The sequence below is a fragment of the Rhincodon typus genome, chromosome 17 (assembly GCF_021869965.1).
Source record: "Rhincodon typus isolate 14 chromosome 17, sRhiTyp1.1, whole genome shotgun sequence".
Classification (NCBI taxonomy): Eukaryota; Metazoa; Chordata; class Chondrichthyes; order Orectolobiformes; family Rhincodontidae; genus Rhincodon; species Rhincodon typus.
In genome coordinates, this window is record NC_063348.1 from 50,026,776 (window position 1) to 50,051,450 (window position 24,675).

Here is a 24,675-nt window from a genome sequence, read left to right on the forward strand (position 1 = left end):
CATAGTTCCTCGTTTCGTGTCTTCGATGCTAATTTATAATAATTAGCATATAAAAAAGAAATAAGTTCTAAGGGTCACTCGACCCAAAACTTTAACTCTGATTTCTCTCCACAGATGCTGTCAGACATGCTGAGCATTTCCAGCAATTTCTGTTTTTGTTTCTGATTTACAGCATCCGCAGTTCTTTCGGGTTTTATTAAGTAATAAGATTTATTTGCTGTGGGTCAGTTCCAGTATCTGGCTCTGTGTGATCCGTACACTTATTGCAGTGAAACTGGACCTCGAACCGTACAGAAGGAACAAAATAGCTCGAAATCTCCACCAAGTGAATGATAGCGTTACAAAAACAATGATGAAGTTGGTTTGGGAAAGGGGAGGCTTGAAGTAAAAAGTGGAGTTTCTCAATGAGCAGGAATCGTGGCTGCAGTGAATCCCTTTAAAACTACTACCTTAGGCTTGTTTTGATTTTGTTTGGGAGAGTAAAACTTACAGCACTGAACAAGCGACAGTATTCATTGATGGCACTACGGAGGAGGTCAGCTCAGTCAAACTGACCTGTTAGCAATCGGTGTCCGAAATGAGCAGAGATTTATTTTGGAAGTGGGGAAGGCGCTGTTTGCTGATGTTTTAAATCACGTCCCTAGTTCAAGTGAGGGGGTCCGGTCAGAGAAAGGAAGCTCTAAAATTTCGAAAGGATCCCGGTAACTAGAGAGGGAGTGAAGTTTTAAAAGGCGCAAAGTAGGTTTGCCAACACGCACAGAAAACAATATTTAACAAAGTTTTATTTACGAAGCAGTATTTTTTCTTCAAAAGCAAAGACGAAGGGGTTAGTTGGGACCCATGTAACTGGCGCTATAACTGTCTCCCAGTTCTGAGAGAGAGAGAGAGGACACGTCGCTGGCTCGTGTCCTCTCAAAAGCCAGATGTTGGTCTGTTCGGGGCGCCTGCCAAAGGACTGTCATCTAAGCTTTCCATATTCTCCCTGATTTGACGGCTGAGCAGAAACACTTGTTGGAAAGAGAGAGAGACGTGGAAAGCAGAGTGAAAAAAAAGCTCAACTCAAATTACACCTTACGGCTGGGTTGCAGAGGAATCATTGGTCGGAGATGGGAGCGGAGACTTGACGGGGATGTTCCGCTGGGGGTCCCACAATGGGGAAAGAAAAAGTCTATGTTTCCAAAAGGTCTTAAAGAGTGGCGGCTTCTGCCCGGCGGGTTGCATTGAAGATGTTGGCTCTGCGAGTATTCTACGCCAGTCTGCTGTGCTCCCTAACTCAGGGCTACTTCACAGGGCCCCTGCACCCGGAGATGTCCAATGGTACTTTTCACCATTACTTCGTGCCGGACGGTGACTACGAAGAGAACGACGACCCCGAAAAGTGCCAGATGCTTTTCCGCGTCTCGGACGACCGACGTTGCGGGATGGAAGCCGACCTACAGACCTTCCTCAAGCAGGAGATCCTCATCATCCAGCGGCAAGTGGAGGACGCGGCCAGGGTGCTGGACGGAGTCGGCAGAAGCATCGCCCATGACCTGGACGGCGAGGACAGCTACGGCAATTACCTGCGCCGGGAGACCAGCCAGATCGGGGAGGCGTTCTCGCACTCGGACCGCTCTCTGGTTGAGCTGGAGCTGAAGTTCCGCCAGAGCCAAGAAAGCGAGCTGAGGGAAGTGAACAAGATCAACGACGAGGTGCTGCACATGTTGTACCACACCAGGCAGATTCTGAGGGAGACGCTGGAGATCTCGTCGGGCTTGAGCGATAAGCACGAACTCCTTACCCTGATCATCAGAAGTCACGGTACAAGGCTCAGCAGACTGAAGAACGATTTCATGAAGAGCTGAGATCTGACTGAGCCACGCTGGGCCGACGTCCCATGTCTCCCCGACCCTCCTGACCCCGAGCATAATAACATGCCATTTACTTCTGCAGCATATTTATCAAATTCGATTGGTGTAATGTGAGATTTGGGCAACGTGTGTCCATAGCCTCCCCCCACTGCTCACTTTCTATTGAATATAAACTAACATTGCTTTCTGACATCGATAACCGTGACCCAGCTTTCTAATCAAAGGCAGGATTTTGCCTCGTTGTTACCCTGTAGATTTTACAGTTTGTCAACCGTTTACTGTTGTACATGTTCTCGGTTCTTTAAATACATACTGATCTCTTTCGCCTCAAATACCGCAGGCAGGTACAAAGTATTTTAATACGAGACAGAGAGAAAGAGAGAGAATGAAAATTTCGCCGTGATAGAAGAACCCAGCGCTCGGGGTTGAGGGTTGTGGGGGTGAGTCAGTCGGTGCAGATGTCTATTGTTTGAAGTGTGTATAAGTAGGCCTTTTTTTGCAGTCTGGAACCCTAATTCAATTGGCCGGGAGTAAGGGAGGGAGAAAGTCTAAAACGGATGAACAAATCGAAAAAAACCCCGGGCACTGAGTCTGAGTAACAGCGCTCTTTTACCTCCCACCGTTGGAACACACGGGTCATATCCAGCAACTACATGCCCCATTGCTCGATTACGGCAAGCTGACAGCTTTTTGATTGATGAGTTCCCTTTAAAGTCTGGATTTGGCACCAGTTTCCGTCCAAGTGGTTAAAAAAAAATGCCCCGATTCCAGTTAATAAGTTTACTTTCTGAATGTGTCTTGTGGTTTGCTGTTTTGAAGTGAGCTACAGGAATTATTTTTATAAAACTTATTTTTTTCTCTCTCGCGCGGACTCCGTGTTAAACCACCAGCTGCTGAATAAGCATTTGAAAGCGTGTATTGTCTGGAGTGGTTGTGAAGGCGGAATTGAGCAGTTACATACTGAAAGCAGAGATATTGACACGCTGTGGCTGGAGCAGTGATTGAGCCCTCCTCCGGGGTGACCCAGATTGTGGGGGCCTGTTGCGCTGGTGGGGGGTGGGAGGCGGTGGTGTGATGAGGATCGGCACAACGTGGACGGAATTTGCCAAGCCTTCAGTATCCATTCTACAGACGGTCTACAATCCAAAAAAATTACACCTTACAATTTAACCCTGAATTAGAGCGGAAATAACGTTTCTTTTGCGCAACAATTTGGGTTTTATTTGACGATTAGCTCATGATGCCCCTTCTGATTTGCCCTTATCTGGATCTATCCTTCTTCCACACCAGTATAGCTCGGGTTCTTTTTCTTTGAAACACAGTCTAGATGCAAAAATGGAGGCTAAACCATAAATTCTGAGCAAGTGTCAGCGAACCCAAAACGTTAACTCTGATTTCTCTTCACAGATAACTGCCAGACCTGATGAGCTTTTCCAGCAATCTATTTGTGTTGCTAAACCATAAATTCAGTTTGGAGTTGTTAAGATGGGTTTTAATTAAAAGTCTTCCCTTTAGAATGACTATTTATTGGTGGCATTTATAGCAGAGCTGGCGTTTTATGAAATCTTTAAAGATGGTCAAGGAACCCTGATTTTTTTTTTTCACCAGAAGATGCCCAAAGACTGCAGTTAAAGCGGTTTTTGTTTTGCCTTCGTGTGAAATGTTTTCGGCTCACATCAACACACACACACGCGCACAAAGTGCCGGATCATTTAGGAGTCTGGTTTTAATCTGCTTCTTCGACACAACGAAGCCAAATGACAGCGAGAGGCTTCCCTCACATGGCTTGGGCTTCTTACCAAGTGGAAACTGCTTTGATGGAGGCTGCTTTAGAAGGTGCTCATGAATTATTTCACTGTTATAAAGGAGCAGACATCAGCAATCATATCCTTCTAACCTTAATAAATGGCGGCTATCTGTGTTCAGGCAGTTCATCCCTTCTAGGCGGTAGGGTACAAATTGGAGGACGCCGCACTTATTCAGATATCAGCGACTGTGTAACAGTGTTTTTAAAGCGACCAGTCTGCATTAGTAGTCGCGCAGTGAGTGAAACCCGCCAGTAAAATGACAGCAGTGAAGACTGTGTTCATCCAGCTCTGCACCTTGTTGTCTCGCAGTGAAGACATACTCTATCATACCAGATGAGTGCCACCCGCTTATTTTGTCTGTGCTTTGTAACGTCAAAAAAGAGAAAATACTATTTTTATGAAGTGTCAGCAAGTTACCCGAGCACTTCATAAAAGTGGCAAGTCAGAGTGTTGTGCCTAAGCCTCCCGAGAGAGAGAGGCTCAGTCCACTGCACTTACATCTAACTGAGGTATGTTCCCGCTGTGGAGTCCATGAGTATTCCAACTGTGAAAGCAGTTGCGAAGATATCAATAGCCACGTTCGCATTTTCAGTTAGAAAACAATGGTTACCCCGGTCTGCTTCTTGACCATCTAAAGATAACCAACAAAGATTATATGAATTTGGATCTTTCATTGTTAATCTATGTATTAATGGTCTACAATGTTAAGACAGAGCCCGCTTCTCCTTCCGAAGGACTTGGAGAAATGTTCAAACCATCTGATAGACTTAGTCCATAGCTCTCAAAGATTCGTCATTTTTCTCCCCCAAAACAGGTAATTCTGGTTGCCTTCACTGTTAGCTTGGTTATCCTCCAGGGCATTATTTCAAACGATGCTGTGAGGCTGCGGGGCACCATGAAACTGGGGTATCCTGAACACGACAAGCCGACACAATTTGTACCAGTTTCAGGTTCTCTTGTTTCTTTTTCGAAATGTGTTTCGGGGAAGTGGGGGAACAAAGAAATACGGAGGAAAGGAAGGGCCAAGGCACGTCCATGACGGCCGTGGTGATATCCGCAGCTGATGCCACTTTCAGTGGGCGAGAAATGGTTCATTTTGGAGGACAGCAATGCCCAGCAAAGCTAAGCCTTCTGGCTGTACAATGGGCATCAACATTTCTGTGCCTTGCATGGAGAACACAAAGAACTTGCATTGTACTGCATTTTATATCACAAGTACCAACCTATTTCAATGAATCAAAGTTACATCAGCGAACTCACAAATGTTTCTAGATTCAGGATAGTTCAGGAAGGGTAAAGACTACTTCCGTGTTAAACATAGCTTATTCTGCATAATGAAAAGAGAAATACGGTAGAACTGCAGGGGAAGGTTGTATTGTCCTAACTCAATTGTACAAATTAAAATATACAAGTTCTCATTGTTAGAAAATAAAACCACCACGCACAGAAGGATCTGCAGCAACGTTTGCCATAAAGGTATCTCTCCCAGCAGTTCCCTGCTTCTATGGTGTAGCAAAGCCCTACAATTCTGTTCACCAAATGCGATCACGTTTGTCAGGCTGTTGCTCTGCAGAATTAGCCAAATTCGAAGTAGTCTTCGGGAATGCAAGCTCTAAAATATTTGTCCAGAATCTTTGAGACTTTTGATGCGGAGGTTGTTGACTTTACGGTTTAATGTAACTGAATATTTTTGACAATTGAATTTAATCGAAACGACATCACTCCAGACCAATTAGAAAAGGGCTGTCTTGGTCAATTTTTAGTCAATAAGCAAAATAATTTGGCGACCAAGGAGCAGAATTCTAGAGGAGACACCGCTGTGGCAACAATTCACTCCTGGTATGGTCCCTGAAATTACCAGTGATGTGTTTCTTCTCCATTGGCCAACTTTCTTAGTTACTGGGACTGACGAGGTACATATACGCTCTATAATAAAAGCAAGTGCCGGAGTAACTCAACATGTCTGATAGCATCTGTGGAGAGTGAAACAGAGTTAACACTTGATTGCTTCTACTCTGGAGCCAAGTTTTGTCACTTCCCTACAAGTATTTTCACTCCCTTTGCTTTCTGTTCTGTAATCTCTTTGACGAATAATCTTCCCCGTCTACTAATCTTCCCTTCTGTTCCACTTACTCCGCCAACCTTTTTCTACAGCATAAAACCTATCACTTTTCGACCTCTGTCTTTAGTTTGGAAGAAGATATGTTGGACGCAAATGTTAACTCTGCTTTCTTTCTCAGATACTGCTAGATTTTGCTGAATATTTCCAGTGCTTTCTATTCTTTATTCCAGATCTTCAGCGCCCGCAGTATTTTGCTTTTGTTTTAAGGGTTTATATTATATTTCCCTATTCAACAGCTGTGAAGTCTCACAAAAGTATTTACTTTGTAAATGTTATTTCATATGACGCATCCCAAAGTCGGGATAAAAATGGAACATTTGTGTAAAAAGTTATTTTTTTAATACATATTTAAACTGCAAATGTAACGGTTTCAATGGTAGGGTACATGCATTTCTAAGGCCACTGTATTACGTGCAAACGTTTAGCGTATTATACAGAATCAAAGTTAACACATCAGGACAATTGTGAAATGCCATTTGTGACTTATTTGCACCGCCCAGTGTTCAAATCCGCCAACTGATTTCAGTGTTAGATGCATCAGTTAAATATTATTTTCTTGGTTGAAAAAACGTAAAATAAGATTAGATCGGGCTATTTCAATCCCTAAACTATCTGTATCTTAATTTAAACTAATTTTAAAAGCTTTGTCAAATATCTACTTGAGTTGTTAGATTAAATTGCAATATTGGGCTGCCGACCCCTGGGATCATAATAAATGGAACGAAATATAGACCCGGATCCAATTTCGTGGAAGGCAAGATAATTAGCGTGAATATACTTAGCAATGTATCAGTGTGTTGTGCAAGTTTCGACTATATTTTTCAAGGAAATATTCTGTTGGATTTGATAAAAAATAATCAGTGTATTAAACTTCACTCATGAGGAAAGTCTTCCACTTGTCAGCATGGCTCATTCGGTACTATTTTGCCTCTTGGTTTGAAAGTCATGATTTGAGCATAAAAGCAGGATTTAATTACTTAATCTGGATTCATACCCTCAGTGTACTACAGAGGCTGTGCCATGGTCAACAAATGCCACTTTTTTGGTTGAATGTCCATTCAGATAGATGCCTTAACAATCTTGGCACAAAATGAAACCTAGAGGTATTCCTTCATGTGAAGTCAGCAAGGATGGTATTTATTACCCATTTCTAATTGCACTTGAGAAGGTTGTTGTGAGCTGCCTTCTAAGTTGCTGCATTCTGTGTAGCCTACATACACCCAGTGCTGTTAAAAGTGGGGCTTGCAGGATTTTACCCAGTAGTAGTGAAGAAATGTCAATATATTTCCAAGTCAGAATGGTGTGTGATTTGGAGAACTTGCAGTTGGTGGAATTCCTATGCATCCTGCTGTTCTAAGTTGTTGAGGTTACAAATTTGAAAGGTGCTGCTCGAGGATTCTTGGCATCTTGTGGACAATACACATTGTTGCCACTATGGTGGAAGGATTGAATGTTCAAAATGATGTGTGTGCCAATCAAATTGGCTGCTTTGTTTTGGATGGTATTGAGCTACTTTAGAGATATTGGAGTGATACTCAGCTGAGTAAATGGAGAGTATTTCAATCACAATCTTGGCTTGTGCCTTGGCTTTGGGGATACATGAGGTGGGTTGTTTAGGCAGAATTCCCACCCGCTGACCTCCTGTGGCAAGCACGTTACTTATAGTTATTTTGATCAACCTGTTTAGACATGTTATGTTACACATTGATGGAGGGTGGGACTTGAACCTAGGCCTTGGCTTAAAGGTAGAGATGCTATCACTGCACCAGTACAGCCTTAGCACAGTACTTATATGGTTTTTCTAGTTAAGTTTCTGGCCAATGGTAACTCCCAGGATGTTGATAACAGAGGGTTCAGTAATGGAAATGCCACTGGATTTATCTGGTAATGTTTAAATTCACTCTTTTTGGAGAGTGTCATTATTTGCCACTTCATTCACATGAACATTATTCATCACTTATCAGCCCAAACCTGAATGTTGTCCAAGTCTTGTTGCATGGAAGCACCAACATTATTTGAAGATTTTCAAATGGAATTGAACACCATGAAATCCCCGCTTCAGACTTCGTGATGGAGGGAAGTCAATACAGCAAGACGTGAAACTAGACAGGATCGTTTGCTGAGAAATTTTACACGTGGCTCTTGTGGTGCAGTGGCCTTGTTCCCAGCTTTGAGCTAGGAGGCCTGGATTTGAGCCCCATTGGCTCCAGTGGTGTGTAACAACATCTCTGAACAGATTGATCAGGAAAATATCAAGAAATTCTGCAGTGAGGTTGTACAGCTGAGATGATTCAGCTGTAAGACTACAATGATCTTTCTTTGCACAGGGTAAAACTCTAATCAGTGGAGAGTTTTTCTTCTGATTCCATTGATTTTAATTCCTTTAGGGCTCCTTAATGCGCACTCAGTTAAATATAGGCTTGATATCAAGGCAGTTGCTCTGTCATCACTGCTTAAATTCAGCTCTTCTAAGTTTGGAGTCAGGCTGTAATTAGGTCAGGTGCCAAATGACCCCAATTGAATCCAAATCAAGTATCAATCAGCAGTTAACATTGAGTAAGTGCTGCTTGATATCACTGAAGATGAAGACTTCCAACTTTTGCTAGTGATTGGGAGTAAATCTGTGGCTGCTGATTGATTAGATTGAATTTGTTTTGGCATTTTGTGGACAAGAAATATTTGTGCAATTTTCTACTTTGTTGGGTTGATGCTGTAGCTGTACTGGAACTGTTTAGCTCAGGTTTAAGCTAGTTTGAAGTGCAAACCTTTAGCACTACAGCCAAAATTTTGTTGGGACCCATAGTCTTTTTTGTATTCACTGTGATCAGTCATGATATCACATAGATTGAATCAAATTGAATGAAGATTTGCATTTGACATAAGGGATCCTAGGATGAGAAGAACTGAATCATCCACTAAGCCCCATTGGCTGAAAATGGTTGTATTAGTGTTGTTTGATCTGATCTGTTTGTTGTAAGAATATTTAGCATTGTTTATAGCATGCTGAATCCACCATTTAGAAGTCACATAATCCAGTGCTCTAGCTTTATCAGGCTGGTGTGTAATCTTTAGGCATGCCTGACAAGCTATGCTGTTCTCCTCACTGAACCACAATTTGTCCCCTGGTTTGATGGTAGTGGTGGAGTGAGGGATGTGCAAGGTCATAAAATTTACAGATTCTGGTTAAATACACTTCTGTTGGTTTACAAGCCCCCATTGCCTCATCAATGTTAATTTTGAGTCTATATTTCTGCTCTGAATCTACCCCATTTAACACATTGACACTGCCACATAACAAGATGGAGGATGTCTTCACATTGAAGGTGCATCTTTGTTACTATATTGATTGCTCACTAGTCACTCCTACCAATACTGTCATAGATAGATACAAGTGTACAAGTATGAGGTCAAATAGAGGATTTCTCCTTAGTGTTCGTTTTCTCACTACTTAATGCAGTTAGGCAGTAATTTGCTTCAAGATCGGGTGAGAAATAATGCCAATCCTGATGATACAATATTGAAGTCTACCCATCCAAAATGTATGGTCTTTCTCAGTGCTTCTTCCAAATGATATGCATCACCGATGAGTCCTCATTCATCAGTTAGGGAGGGAAGCAGCTGAACATCAACAAGAGATTTCCTTGTCTTTTTTTGACCTGATGCCATAAGACTTTACATGGTCCACAGTCAATGCTGATGATTCTCAGTGCTAATTCCTTCCACTGTATACCACTGCACTACTGCTACCAAATGTATGATATTGGTGCAGATTTGCATATTAGTTTAAAGGTATGGTTCAACGAGTACTGTTGGAGCTTGTTGGAATCTGTGGAAAGCTCTCCTCATTTTGGCAAGATAGATTAATGAGGATTATGCAGGGTTCACTGGACTGAACATGTCTTTGTTGGTCCCACTGCCACATTAATGCTGGTGACCTGCTTTTATTCTTATCTAACTATTTTATAGTAGGTCAGAACAACTAAGTGGCTTGTCAGGCCACTTCAAAGAGCAATTCAGGGTCAGTCACATTGCTGTATGTCTAGAGTCAAATGTAGGCCAGATTAGGTAGGAATTGCAGATTTCTTATTGTAAAGGGCATTAATGAACTAAATGCATTTTATGACAATCCAATTGTCTTGTTGTCTCCATTTTCATTAAAAATGTATTTAACAGGATTTAAATTCCTCCAGCAGCTATAATGGGATATGTCTCTGCTACATTAATCTAGACTTTTGGATTACTAATGCTGTGCCAGACCACTATGTTACCGTTCCTGTAAAGTTAGTCCTCCACTGATTGCACTAAAATAGATTAACTGTCTGTTTACAGGTATTTTGCTGTTGCTTGTATGATTGTGGTGTGTAGAAATTGGCTGCTGCATTTGATTGCAAATCAGCAACAATTGGCTAGGTGGCAATTTTTGGGATGTGAAAGCTACTGCATCAATAGACTCTCTTTCTCACAGTGCAACTGGCCAGCTATCCTGTAGAAATCAGCAACACCAATTTGGAAAGTAATATTTTTATTTGATCATAGCAATTAGGAATTCAAATTCCAGTGTTAAATAAAGAGAAATTAAGAAGTCTAAAGGGGGAGGTGATGGCCTAATGGTATTATTGCTGAACTGTTAATCCAGAGACCCAGATAATGTTCTAAGGACCTGGATTCAAATCCAGCCATGGCAGATGGTGGAATTTGAATTCAATAAAAAAAAATCTGGAATTAAGAGTCTAATGATGATCATGAATCCATTGTCAATTGTCAGAAAAACCCATCTGGTTCACTAATGTCCTTTAGGGAAGGATACTGCCATCCTTACCTGGTCTGGCCTTTCTGTGACTCCAGACCCACAGGAATGTTGTTGACTCTTAACTGCCCTCTGGGATTTAGGGACTGGCAATAAATGCTGCCTAGCCAGTGACACCCTCATCCTGTGAGTAAATAAAGAAAAAAAAAGTTGAATTCTACTCATATATAAAGTATCTATGTAGGAAGTGATGGTCTAGTGGTATTATCACTGGACTGTTAATTGAGGCATCTAGGCAATGTTCTGGGCACCTGGGTTCAAATTCTGCCTCTAGAGATTGGGAATTTGAATTCAATAAAAATCTGGAAATAATCATCCAATGCAGGAAACTTTTGCTGATTGTTAGGAAAAGCCCCCCTGGTTCACTAATGTCCTTTGAGGAAGGAAACTGCCATCTTTGCCTGTTCTGACCTCCATGTGACTCCAGATCCACAGCAATGTGGTTAATTCTTATCTGCCATCTAGGCAATTAAGAATGGGGAAAAAATGCATGCCTAGGCAGCAATGCCCTTGTCCCATGAATGAATAAAAAAAATATAAATGCTACATAAGGGGAAGTCAGTAGGGGTCTCTCCCTTGACCACTAATCAATAATTTTTGCTGAAAAAGTAAATGTATTGAGACACAGGGTGAGAACAGACTGAAACTTGGCTTTGATGGATTTAAGGGCAGCTCTTCTAATGACTATAATAGCTAAACTAAAACAAAGAACTGTAGATGCTGGATCTGATACTGTAATAGCTATCTAGGAGATATATCAGAGGGTAACAGCTATTACATTTATTCTCAAGGGAAGATGATGGTGTAGTGGTAATATCGTTGACCTAGCAAAGCTGAGGCGTATGCTTCGCTTACTATGAGGTCAAATCTCACCAAAGCAGTTGGTGGAATTTAAATTCAACTAATTTTAAAAATTTCTGGTACTGAAATGACGATGACCATAAAATGATCACAAACTGTTGCCAAAACCCATCATGTTTCTTAATATACTTTTGGGAAGGGAATCAGTAATTGACACTTGGTCTAGCTTATGTGTCACTATATTCCTAGAGTGATGTAGTGAACTAATAATTGCTTGAAAGGATTCAAGCAAGTGCAATTGAGAAAAAACAAAGAGGGAAAAGGTTTTAGCTATTATGATGATTAAAAATATGAAATTATTAAGATGTAATCAGTATTTAGCATTGTAAATGTACTGCTTTTGCTGAATAGGTTTATACCTGTCATTTGAAAGAACTGGGTGTTGATAATTCTGTACCATTGCTCTGAAATTGTCACCCAAATGTTTCCTTCTTAATTATGAAGTGTGTATATTTTAGTAAAAATGTTAATATAGCTTGTAATATCGCAGTGCAGAATTGGGCTGTACCCACTTGTTTTAAACACTCTGGTTGATACCTTGCAAAATACCATTAAGTAGTTATTTAGCATAAGCCTTTTCTTTAAACATTGCTTTTGTATGGCTATGGAATTCCCATTTAAGAAGATTTACAATGCTGTACTGAATCTAGTAAAACATAAATTTTGGGCATTTTTGTTTTGAACAGAAAATACATTTGCAAATTTCATTCCAACGTTAAGATGGATTGATTAGATTTAAGTCAGCAGAAAAGTGATTGAAAATACTGAGACAATGCAGTCCTTATTTCCATAAATGAAGCACCTACTCAATTTCTGAGCCACTTATCAAATAAATTATAAAAAGTGCGTTAATCATGCCACGATGGATGAGTAAAATTAAAATGATTTCCTTGGATTGAAAATTGCTGACAAATGCTTGAAAACTATTGCAGTCAAAACAAAACACAAACAACAATGAAAACAAAAAAACGCTAGAGATCACAGTGGATCAGGCAGCAGCCAGGGCTCAAAATGAAGTGTCACCTAGACTCGAAACATTAGCTTGCTTTCTCTCCATGGATACTGCCTGATCCACTGTGGTCTCCAGCACTTTTTGTTTTCAGTTCAGATTCCAGCATCTGCAGTAATTTGGTCCTACACAAATAACAATAGTAGGTCTCATGCTAACCAATCACCACCACCAATGTTAAGTAACAAGATTATTTAGGGCATGGATAAAGTACTGTAGATAGTGAAAGTATGTATCCAGAACAGAAAATGCTGGAAATACTCGATAGGTTTGGCAGATTCTATAGGGGAAGATAGACTTAACATTTCAAGTCAATGTTATTTAGTGAATGACTGAGCCATAAAATCCAAAACTGATTCAAGAATTTCATCTGAAATTTGTGTTGATTTCTTCAATCTCAGCTGAAGCAGCACTAGCCACAAAAAAAACAGCGGATGCTATAATCCAAGGTAGACAAACAAGAGGCTGGAAGAACACAGCAAGGCAGGCTGCATCGGGAGGAAGGAAACAGTCAATGTTTTGGGTATTACCCCTCTTCAGGACTAAAGAAGGGTAATACCCAAAACGTTGACTGCTCCTTTCTCCCAGATGCTGCCTGGCTTGCTGTGTTCTTCCTGTTTGTCTGCAAAGCAGCATTAGCACTCAGCAGGACCGCTATCATAATTGGGTGCAAAAAAGATTTACAAGTATGTAGCCAAGACTAGAGGGTTTGAGTTATAAGGAGAGAATGGTTGGAGCATAGGAGGCTGAGGGGTGACCTTATAGATGTTTATAAAATCATGAAGGGTATAGATGTCATGAATAGCCAAGGTCTTTTACCAAGGGTGCAGGGGTCCAAAGCTAGAGGGCTGAAGGATTTAAAACAGACCTGAGGGGCAACTTATTACGCACAGAGGGTGCTTCAAACATGGAACAAGCTACCAGAGGAAGTGGTAGAGGCGAGTACAATTGCAGCATTTAAAAGACATCTGGACACGTACATGGATAGGAAAGTTTAAGAGGGACGTGAGCCAAATACAGGCAAATGGGACTGGTTCAGTTTAGGAAATCTGGTTGGCCCAGACAAGTTGGGCTGAAGGGCCTGTTTCCGTGCTGTATGACCCTATGACTCTATTTGACTCTTGACTGTTACTGAGTGTCTGCTGCTAAAAGTACACACATGCATATGGGTATCAGATGATGGCAAGATGTAGCCTGGCTGTGATGCATCAAGCGGTTGAATGTTCAATGGGCAGTCACTGTCAGAGAGAGAAATGAATACACACTCGCTATCAAGATACTAATTGGGAAGCAGCACCTGAGGAACGATTTTTCTGACATCTTTCAGGGAAGATAGGTGAAAAATTCGCAAAAAAGAAACAATGGATTGATTTTCCCCAGGCTTTTGATGGAAAGAATTACTCAGCCATGCAGATCAGAAAGGTAGCATGCAGATTACCTCAACTAGATAGGTATTAGAGGCCATCCAATTATGAGAGGTCAAAATAGATTTTGATGTCTATCACATTGCGTAGCCTACTGAATAGCCACCTAGGTTCACAAATAAAGTATATTAATGTGGGCAAAAACATACTAATAAGTCTGTACCTTTAGTAGAGAAGAGTTAAAAGTGAGAAAATTGAGGAGAACGTATGATATACTATCATGCAAAGAAAATTTCAGATTCAAGGGTCTACAATGCTCTGAATTTGAGTATTTCTAGGAAAAATAAAGTGTCAGGCTACCCGATCGTGTATACAGGGTACCAGCCATGAAAGTCAAATTCATCTTTGTTTTCAGCACCCCACTGCTGACTATGTATACCATAAAAAAGGCTCCATAAAGTTGTTTACTAAAATGGAACTAATCTATGAGATGAGAAACCAAAAAATGATTAATAAAGGTGCCTTATTTTTGTTTTGAAAAGCTGATTCAGTCATATATTATTTTTTATCCTGTGGTCTGGAATTTTCTAAAATACGGCAATTTAGTTTTAAACTGTCAGTTATTTGGAATACTACATTACAGTAATGGAAAAGAAAGGTCATGTTCTATTTATACATTTTAGCAGACTTTTTTAAACATCTGTTTTTCAGCAATGTGCTCACAAATTATAGATTCTTGCACTCCGATAAAATACAGCAGCCTATGATTATTAATCTTCGTGATCATTGCAATTTTTTTGCCTTCAACAAGTCTTTCATCTTGCTAAATTCTCAAAAGAGTTTTGCCAAGTTTTCCAGGATGGAATCTGTAGTAAGCAGACAAAACAAAATTAAACAAAATTGCTTTTGGAAGGGCACTCTTCGGTGAGTTTAACTGGTAAGAAAAAGATGTTGGGTGAGATTTTTGCAAAGTGGGGCGAATTCTGAAGCTCTTTAAAAATGGTGTGCTAGGACTCAGTTGCACAGGTCTGCCCCATTTCATATAGATCCCAATTTTGCCAGTTAGGGGTATGGATGTGGATTACAATAAAAGTGAGAAACGCAAACTAAGCAAGATAAACTGAGATCGTACAGATTTTATTTTGGCTATTCCAAGGGCTTGACTGACAGCGTGGGAATCAAACATTTGTGGAGTAGATATGAGAGGTTTTTTAAATGGGCGGATAAAGTGTGTTTAAGTGCTATGATCTGACATTTTAAAAATATCCAACCTTTTAAACAGGAACAGGATGAAGCGGTCAGTTTGGCATAACAGACTCTCTTTTCCTGCAATTTCAATAGACACTTTTGTTGACAGTTCCTAAGAGTTTATATTACAGCGGATGTTATTGTGAATACTTGAAAGAGTGTCAAAGCACAAACTCACTTATCTTAGTGGGGGAGGCTGAATTCAGATTTTGAGTTAAAGTTCAAAAAGGCTATTAAAGCATTAACTGTAATTGATGTGGTGATTGACTAGAAATTTGTATCAGACTGAACATTTGAATAGATTTAAAAACTTACAATGGTTTGATGAATGAGAGTTTACAACATCAAGTGTGTAAATTGTCATTTAGTAGTACAGAACTTGAATACTGCTGAAAAATGAAATTTTGTCAAAGCTATTCATCTTGCATTTATAAGGACAATTTACAAGAATATCAATGTAAGGTGAAACCAACATTTATGTTGTATGAGAGGACAGTACTGATTGGTTGGCACCTGGACTCAGATTGGTACAGGAGTTGCTAATCAACTGTGTATGAGTGCATCTGTTAAACTGCTAGAACTTTTTTTTATCTGCACGTGGCTCCTGAGATCTGCCTTTTGTAGATATTGCGTGCATGGGTACTGCAGTGGCATGGGAATATGAAGTGACAGAGAGGAGACGGGCTTTCTAACTGGCCTCGGCACCTTCCTGCTCCACTATCTATGTACAATTTGTTTCCAGCGTGAGGCAACCAGAATTTATTGCCCTCACCCCAACCTCACTAGAGTGAATGTTGAAAGTAATGGGACCTTTTAAATCAAGGCAGATCCATGGAAATTTCCCAACACAAGTTGCCCACCTCAGTAGAAAAACTGGCTCTTTTAAGTTCAGTTCCAGTGTGCTGGGTTAGCTAATTCAGAAAGGCTTGTGAGAAAGGAGATAGAATTAGTATCTGTCAACAAGGAAGGTAAAAAATGAGCTAGAGTTTGCACTCTTGTGATTCCTCCTGGAAGGTTGTAAACATGTATGCTGGGCAAAAACAGAATCTGACTAGTTTATACAGGCAAATAACCCAAAACTCAATATTAATCCATAAAACCGATGATAAGCATTGGTATGACCTAGACGTCCTCTCCCCTCCAAAAGTGAGCATCATTAGTAGCAATGCGAGCTAAATATACCTGCCACACCTGACCTCAGGGTTTACTTGAGTTTGTAAAAATGACCACTTGTGAGCCTACTGTCTTTTGACCTATGTCTCTTTACTTCTTCTGGCAAGAACTAGCTGGATTGGTCATTATAGCCTAATGTATTGCTTAAATTTAAAATGAAACATTTTAATGGCCACTCGTTAAATATTGGGTTTTAAAGAAAAGAAACCGCTTCTTGGAGGTCATCATTGGTATTATCCCTACAATCAACTTTCCAAGAATCTTGAGACTGACCCACTATACATCCATCAAAGATTTCAATGTAGAAGCGATAGGAAGAATCAAAATTAAATGTCTGGATTTTGAAAATACAGGAAGAAACGGCTTTTAGCCACTTGATTAATGGTATACCCACATTTTCTAACAACAAGCTACTAAATTTACCTTGTCAACAAGTAGACATGCTACAACATTAAAGTATTATTTTAAAATACTTAATTGAATACACTTTTTCTTGATCTCAGCGATGCTTTTAACTATTGAACGACATAGCAGAATGTTAGAAACAAAAAGATATATTACAAGAGCAACTAAATACTTTTCTAATTTGTTATAGAAAAGCCATCTTATATATTTTTAAAAATAATTTCTTGCAGGGAATGGCTGGTGAAGAGAGCAACAGAATCATGGAATGTTACAGCACAGTAATAGCCCACTTGACTTATCAGGCCTGTACTGGCAATTTTCTCCACTAGAAAATGTGTTCATTCACACTCCAGTTCAATTTCCTGTGTCTTTTTAAAGCAATAATGTAATTTTCTTTGTATGAATTTATGAGTGTTTCACCAAGAGATTGTGAAGAAGTTCACATACTAACACTGTTTCAATTTTACTCCCTTCAATTGTTTTTATCAGTATCTTAGTATGTTCCTTTTTGAAACCGTCTCACTGGAGAAATATCATATCTTTACTTAATAAACCTTAATAATCTTGAGCATCTCCAATCAGTTCACACCTCAACCTTCCTTGTTATAAAAAAAAACTAAATGTTGTTCAAGTTTCTTTACATAGCTCATCCTTTTTAACTTCCCTATGAATTCCATTTTATCCTTCACTATTATGTCCTATAATAAAATGGCCAAAAACGTCAATCAAAACTGCAACCTAGCTAGCACATGATTATTTATGCAGACTTTATATTTTTTTAATGTGACACAAAACAAAACTGGCAGGACATCAGTGCTCATCATATAATGCAGTGTGTTTTCAGGATCTGTCACTCTCCCCTTACGGTTGTATCATTTAAAACTTGATGTAACTTACCAGAGTTATAGAATCATCGAGTCATACAGCATGGAAACAGACCCTTTGGTCCAACCAGTCCACACCGCCTATAATCCCAAACCAAAGTAGTCCCACCTGCCTGTGCTTGACCCATATCCCTCCAAACATTTCTTACTCGTGTACATATTTGAATGTCTTTCAAACGTTGTAAGTGTACCCATATCCACCACTTCCTCTGGAAGTTCATTCCACATACAAATCAGTCTCAGTGTAAAAAAAACTGCCCCTTGTGTCTTTTTAAAATCTTTCTCCTCTCACCTTAAAAATATGCTCTCTGGTCCTGAAATCCCCCACCCTATGGAAAAGACGCCTGGCAATCACCTTATCTATATCCCTCATGATCTTATAAACCTCTATAAGGTCACCCTCAACCTCCTGTGCTCTAGTGGAAAAAGTCCCTAGCCTCTCCTTATAACTCAAACACACCATTCCCGGCAGCATTGTGGTAGATCTCTTCTAAATTCTCTCCAGCTTAATAATGTCCTTCCTATAAGAGGCGACCAGAACTAGACACAGTACTCCAGAAGAGGCCTCACCAACATCTTGTACAACCTCAACATAACATCCCAACTCCTATACGCAAAGGTCTGAGCAATGAAGGCAAGTGTGCTAAATGGTCTTCTTAACTGCCCTATCTATATGTGATGCAAACATCAAAGAATTATGTATCTGAACCCCTAAGTCTCCCTGTTCTACAACACTACCCAAGGCCCAATTTTTAATTGTATTAGTTTTACCTTTGTTTGTTTTACCAAATGCAATACCTCATATTTATCCAAATTAAACTCCAGCTGCCACTCTTCAGCCCATTGACCCAATTGATCAAGATCTCTTTGTAATCTTATGTAACTGTCTTTATTGTCCACTATACCACCAATCCCGATGTCATCTGCAAACTTACTAACCATGTTTTCTACATTCTGATCTAAGTCATTTGTATAAATGACAAACAAAATTGGACGGAGTGCTAATCGCTGTGCAATCCGCTGGTCACAGGCCTCCAGTCCAAAAAACAACCCATCACCATCATTCTCTGTCATGAATACTATTTAACAAGATTGCCTGTTGATGTTATTAAGAAAATTATATTGACATTGTCAAGATCATGAGTTTGAACTCATGAGAACTTTTGACATTTTTAACTTATAATTACAAATGTTTTTTTTAAAGAGAACCAATATAGTCGAAAGTGGATGCAGATATAAATTAAGAGAGAGACCTACACAATTTCACAAGTAAAAATGTGAAGGGAACTTCAAACAACAGCCCTTCAAAGAGGGAAGAGGCAACTCAATAAAGTCTGAACTGTGACTTTGAAGAATACAGAAAAACGATAGTAACTAGCTTTACAGTTATAATTATAGTATAACATTAACAGCTAAGAGGAAATATTTGTAAACCTGCATCATGCTGTTCAGCAGTTTAGTAAGCATTATTTTTTCTTAAGTGTGAAAAGATGACGAAAGGTGCTTCATCCAATAAGTGCTATAACAAATTGTAATTCACATTGTACATATAATTCATTTTACACTTGCTAGCTTCAATGGCTCGCCAGAACTTCCAAATAAATGCCTATCTCTGATTCAAGTTGAGAAACTAGCACTGGTACACGTGCAACAAGATTAAAAGCTTGTCTATGATTTATTTTTATAATTCTACCTTACAAAAAAATAGAACCATTTAATTTCAGTATAAAATAAACGATGAAATGTGCGATACTTCATCACAATATAGTGGTGATTTGCTGAAAGGCGAAAGACTAAAGTAAATGTCAGCCAGTTGCCACTGATCAGTTTTCTAACTAAATTAGATTCATTACCATAACCTCAATCAATGAGTTTATTACATATGCTAGCTTGGAATGTGTTGCAAAAACATTTTTAAAAAGTAAATTTGCCATATGATTTATGTCTATGATGTGTTTTGGGAATCATATATTTTTAGCACTTGAATGTTGTAAAATTACCACTCCTCTTAACATCCGCCAGCTGCACAAAATGTTCCCAAACATTTTAACTGCAATGCTGGCAAATGTGACCTCCCACAATAACTGAACTCTTCAGAATAATCATATTACACTGCCTCACTTATGAAGGGGTTTTGAAATGCAAGTTCTTGAGTACAAGACATCATAAATCATTTAAGTATTCATGAATTTATGGATCTTTTAATAACAATTAGCACTTCTCAATTACAAATAGCTTCCATCGACCTATTTGTGTTTAAAATTGTTACAGATCAGATTAGAATTCTGTTCAAGTCAAAAATCAATTTCACCAAATTGGCTGCAATTTTCCACACTAGAGCTGAAGAATGGCATCAAGCATCTTACAGGGTGACATTTCCAGCATGGCCTGGCTGAGTTTTCTTACGTAATTACATGCTTTCCAGCTCATTTCGATTATAAATGAGTTGTAGCACGAGTTAAATGATAAATCACATGGGTATGGATAGGAACTTTTCACACCCACCTCAGTCTTTGTGTTTGTAGATTTGATTGCTTAAAGGACATCCAGCCACCCCCCTCACTCACTGCAATCCAGGACAACACAGGAGCCTGTATATGAGGTCTAGACCCGAAACGTCAGCCTTCCTGCTCCTATGATGCTGCTTGGCCTGCTGTGTTCATCCAGCTCTACACCTTGTTATCTCAGCCTGTATATGTTGTCCCCCGTAGATGTGTCAGAGCAGATGTGGGTCCTATGGTTTGCGATGCCTTGCGAGAAGTTATGCTCCAGGTCCAACTTCAGATGGCACAAGGAGGATTACTGATTAAATTTAGGCAGCCTGGGTTGAAGTAGCAGCACAGGTCAGTCCCAACTGTGCTCACAAAAGGACCTGGCAAAGGCAAATGGCACTGTCTCCTCACTGCGAATTGACACTCATAGATAGAAGCATCATTCTGTCCAATTGTGCCACTGCACAGAAATGTCAGACAGACCTGCAAGCCTCAGCATCACATGGATGATGTGAACTGAAGGGCGCACAGCCGTCTTATGTTCTCAAGTATTAATGCTTTACAGGCACTGCATTTCCTACTGACTTTATTTATTTCGTGAATACATATCCCTGGAGTCAAGCAATTGCCTCCTGATTTGCTAAGTTTAAGGTGATTAGTCTGCCATTTTGTCTGTAGAAGATAATTCAGTAATGTACAGCATTGTTCATGTCTCTCCACAAACATGTATAGGGTTTTACTCAAGGCCTAAAAAATGGAGGCATGCTTCGCGAGGGTCCTGAAATGCTCTGAACCCATTTACCAAGGATCACTTGTGACAGTTTGCCTTTTGACAGATTGGATTTGTCACAAGAAACTTTTTAGTGACTTCTGATGTTTCCCATTTCTTGATTCAGAGAATGTCTGTGGGTGGATCTTGCTCTGGAAGGTTGCCCTAAACAGGGTGCTGAGATAGAAGTCAGCAGAAGATGACTTGAACATGTCATTATTGCATGGATAAGTGAGGTGCTGCATAAAGTGTTTTTATGCTATTGTTTTTAAAATATGAAGGAAAGAGACGTTTACAAGGATGGAGTATTAAGTGGAGGGTTGCAATTATGATGCACATTGTCCCATTCAATGTTAACAAGATGAGTAGCTTACCCATACCAGACAGATGCACAGTTCTGTGCTACAGAGTCTGACAGGGCTAGTGCTGAGGTGAAGATCATTGTTGCAACAGCATCCGTTTTACATCCAACAAATTTCATTATTAGTTTGTTTCTGGTTTTGACCTTTGCTGCTGTTATTTTCCAGTTGGCAAGGCTATGTGTGTTTAGTGGTTACACAGTCATTCATTATACTCAATCCTTTTCTTTCTCTTACTGCTAGATAAGCTCGCTGAATCCTCACTGCTTTTGAATGCAGGATGCTGAGCTAGCAGGGGAGGACCGTGATGAGTCTGGGATGGATGGAGAGATAGGAATGAAAGAAGGAGAATCCAGTGAGGAAATTGCTGTCTGTTCTTCCCAGATATGCAGGCCATCTGAAACCTTTATTATTAGAGTCTGTGAATCTTTCAATAATTCTTGCCCCTCTGTACCACCACACAGCATCTCTGCAGCAGCACCAACATTGAGGCTGAGAAATCTCAGCGACGGCACTGGCATATGTTCACCAGCAGGCAACTGCTAAGCCCTATGCAGAAGGCGTGCCTCTGTACTCAGCCATAAGTGACATGGTCAACAGGTAGTGATGCCAGAAGTCCTCACTCAACTGAAACGGAGGATGCAGATTTTGTTTAACTTCTGATTATTGTTGTGGCTCTGACATTGGATAGGGTTAGAGACTCAGGTCCAGAAGAACTCTCAGTGGCTGTCAAACTTATACTTCATCATTTTAGCCATGAGTCCATAGCATTAATGACAAGGCAAGGGGGAAACAGGAACCTTAACCTCACTTCATGTGCCCTTTCTTCTCAAGGAGTTAGGTGGTGCCAACAGAGAGGGGAAACAGACAAGCAGTGCAGGAGCTTGATCTCAAGACAGCTGAAAAGGGTCCTACTTCTCCTCTGCCAGTGATCTTCCCTCCCACCACGCCCATCCTGGGCAGCTTAGAAGGAAGAATATATACCTGCATCTATATAAAGGACTCTTGACAGCCTGAGGCCCTCAAGTATTCAAGTCCCCACAGGATATTCAACAAAATGTTCACAGTCACTACAGCATACCAGTCAGTAGGCTCACTCCACTCCAACTGTGGATGTTGGGGCAGTACCTAAACGTACTAGAATGCAGAGGCAAAAAAAAAATCTTTTGATGGTACTTCAGCATCAAGGTGTTTAAGCAATGTATACAGTATACATTCATGTCAATATATAAATTGCTTGCTGCAGGCTAATTTCCACACTAAGTCCTGACATGCTTGTGTGATACTGTAAACTTCAAAACTTCAATAACTGCTCAGGGACTGAAAGAATCAGCAAGAACTCTTTCTGGAATAAACTGTTTCCTGACATGAAGGGGACAGGAGCTGCATCTTATTTGGATGCATCATGGCTTGGCATGGCAACTGCTCTGTTGAAAACACATACTAACAGATTCAAGAATAGCTTCTTTCCTGCTGTTATCAAACTTTTAAATGGACCTCTCGTATATTAAGTTGATCTTTCTCTGTACCTTCTCTGTAACTGTAACACAATATTCTGCATTCAGTTCCATTACCCTGATCTACCTATGTAAGGGATAATTTGCCTGTACAGAAGAAAAAAAATACTCTTCATCAATACTAGATCTTGGTACATGTGACAAAAATAAATCAAATCAAATCAAAAGCAACATGCCAATTATCCATCCGTTGGAAAGAGTAGAAGCAACTTAAAAAAACCTGTTTCCTGGAAGAGAGGATGTAACAACTGCTTAATAACATGCTGCCTTGTGATAAGGATAGCATGGTAGCTCATTGGTTAGCACTGCTGTCACACAGCACCAAGGATCTGGGTTCAATTCTACCTTTGGGCAACTGTCTGTGTGGAGTTTGTGCCTTCTCCCTGTGTCTGTGTGGGTTTCCTTTGGGTGTTCTGGTTTCTTCCAACAGTCCAAAGATGTGTAGGTTAGGTGGATTAGCTATGGGAAATGCAGGGGTAGGGTGGGTCTGAGTGGGCTACTGTTTGGAGGGTCATCAGTATGGGCTGAATCGCTTGCTTACACACTGTAGCAAGTCTGTTTTTCATAAAAAAGGGGAATTAAGATTGCCTGCGTAAGGAATGTCCTGAGGTAAAGGGATTAATTGCAAAAAAGTTTTGTTTCAAACAGATGGTTCATACCAAATGTAGCAAGGAACAAGGAAGTATTCCTGATAAGAAGGCAAGCTACAGACTTGATGACTACAGAAGTGTAACCAACGTTTTGGATGAATGGATCTAAAGTATCATCAATGAAATCACATCAGAAATTTCACAAGACAGAAAATCCTATAAGAATTTAACTTTAGGATTCTTCAGTAACAGAACTCTAGAGAACCACACTGCGCAAGGACTGAAGTCTAAACAGCCAGAGACAGAAACTGTTGGTTGGAATCGCTGTTAAATTCCACGACTAATCAAATGATAAGTTGAGTTGTGAGGCTTAACTTGCTTACTTGAGGGATCTTAATTTGATTGTTACATGCAATAAAAAATAAAGTTTAAGTAATATCAAGTCGTATTTGATTGTCAGTGAGATTTCTTAACAAGTAGCTTGTGGTTATTTACACGTAACATTTGCTTGAAGTGAATGCAATGGAACCTCTCCCCCGTACAAGGAGATGATGTTTTAGCCTTTGACTATCTCATATCAGCAACATACTTGCCTGCATTTGTTTTCATTACATAGTGAACCACAGTCTTAGTATTTGATGATTGCAGTCATGGCTCTCAAGATTCCATTCAATATGCTCACTATGTCTGATGTGTTCTAAAGGAGGATACTGGGTTTGAGATAGCCACATAGCCTACCCTGTACTGGATATTTACTGAAGTAATGCAGAAATATTACTAGACATTACAGTTTGTAGGTGAGGAAGCTCCTTCCACTGTCAGGGCCAGGCCAAACAATCTCATTGCATGATGGAAGGCAGTGTCCATCTGAGTTGTGACTCTCCACAATCTTAAGGTATGATGGTGGGCAAGTGTTTAGAATTGCACAGCCTGTAAGAATAGAAACAGTCACTAAGGATACTCAGTGATTGTAAGAGTACAGTCAAGGACTGAACGTTATGCAAGACTGTAGGGATAGCGAGGGAATAAAGGGACATCAGGTAGGACATGTCAGAACTGGGAAGCATTCTCCAGGATATTGGTCCCGATTCTGCCTCCTGTTTGGTTGAGGCATGGCCTATACTGCTGCCACCTTCCATGAGCCCGTGTTCATAGGACTGCTCTCGTGCAGCAATTATTGCAAACCCAAGGTTGATGTACTAAGTTTTCTGATTCAAAAAGGAATCATAAACTGATTAAAATTAAGAATGTAGCCTTTATTTCAAACAACAGTGAAAAATGAAATCCATCTCAGTCCATGAAATATATTTCATGAAGAAAGCAGCAGCCTCCCAGCCAGCTGGTCAATAACAAACATGACACTGCTCAGATCCTTTGAAAGTGTTTGGTTATAAAGGTTCTTATTGGCCTGTCTGGT

At 40.1% G+C, this 24,675-nt stretch overlaps 1 protein-coding gene across 2 annotated transcripts; it reads left to right on the plus strand.

Annotated features, from left to right (window-relative positions):
- The first annotated feature begins 937 nt into the window (after positions 1–937).
- On the plus strand, positions 938–23,645 carry fibinb (fin bud initiation factor b). Of its 2 annotated transcripts, XR_007263974.1 has the most exons (2): positions 938–2,290; positions 23,317–23,645. XR_007263974.1 is itself a non-coding variant. In XM_020510133.2 (1 exon), exon 1 carries the CDS (start codon positions 1,227–1,229, stop codon positions 1,842–1,844), a length of 618 nt encoding a protein of 205 aa, XP_020365722.1. In that variant the 5' UTR covers positions 938–1,226; the 3' UTR covers positions 1,845–3,367. The 2 variants fall into 2 exon arrangements, 1 of the variants encoding a protein (XP_020365722.1); XM_020510133.2 differs by lacking the exon at positions 23,317–23,645 and having other exon boundaries at positions 938–3,367.
- Positions 23,646–24,675: the final 1,030 nt, after the last annotated feature.

Excerpts from the sequence above, each read along its gene's own strand:
- fibinb (XM_020510133.2), top strand. The coding sequence starts at position 1,227 with ATGTTGGCTCTGCGAGTATTCTACGCCAGTCTGCTGTGCTCCCTAACT.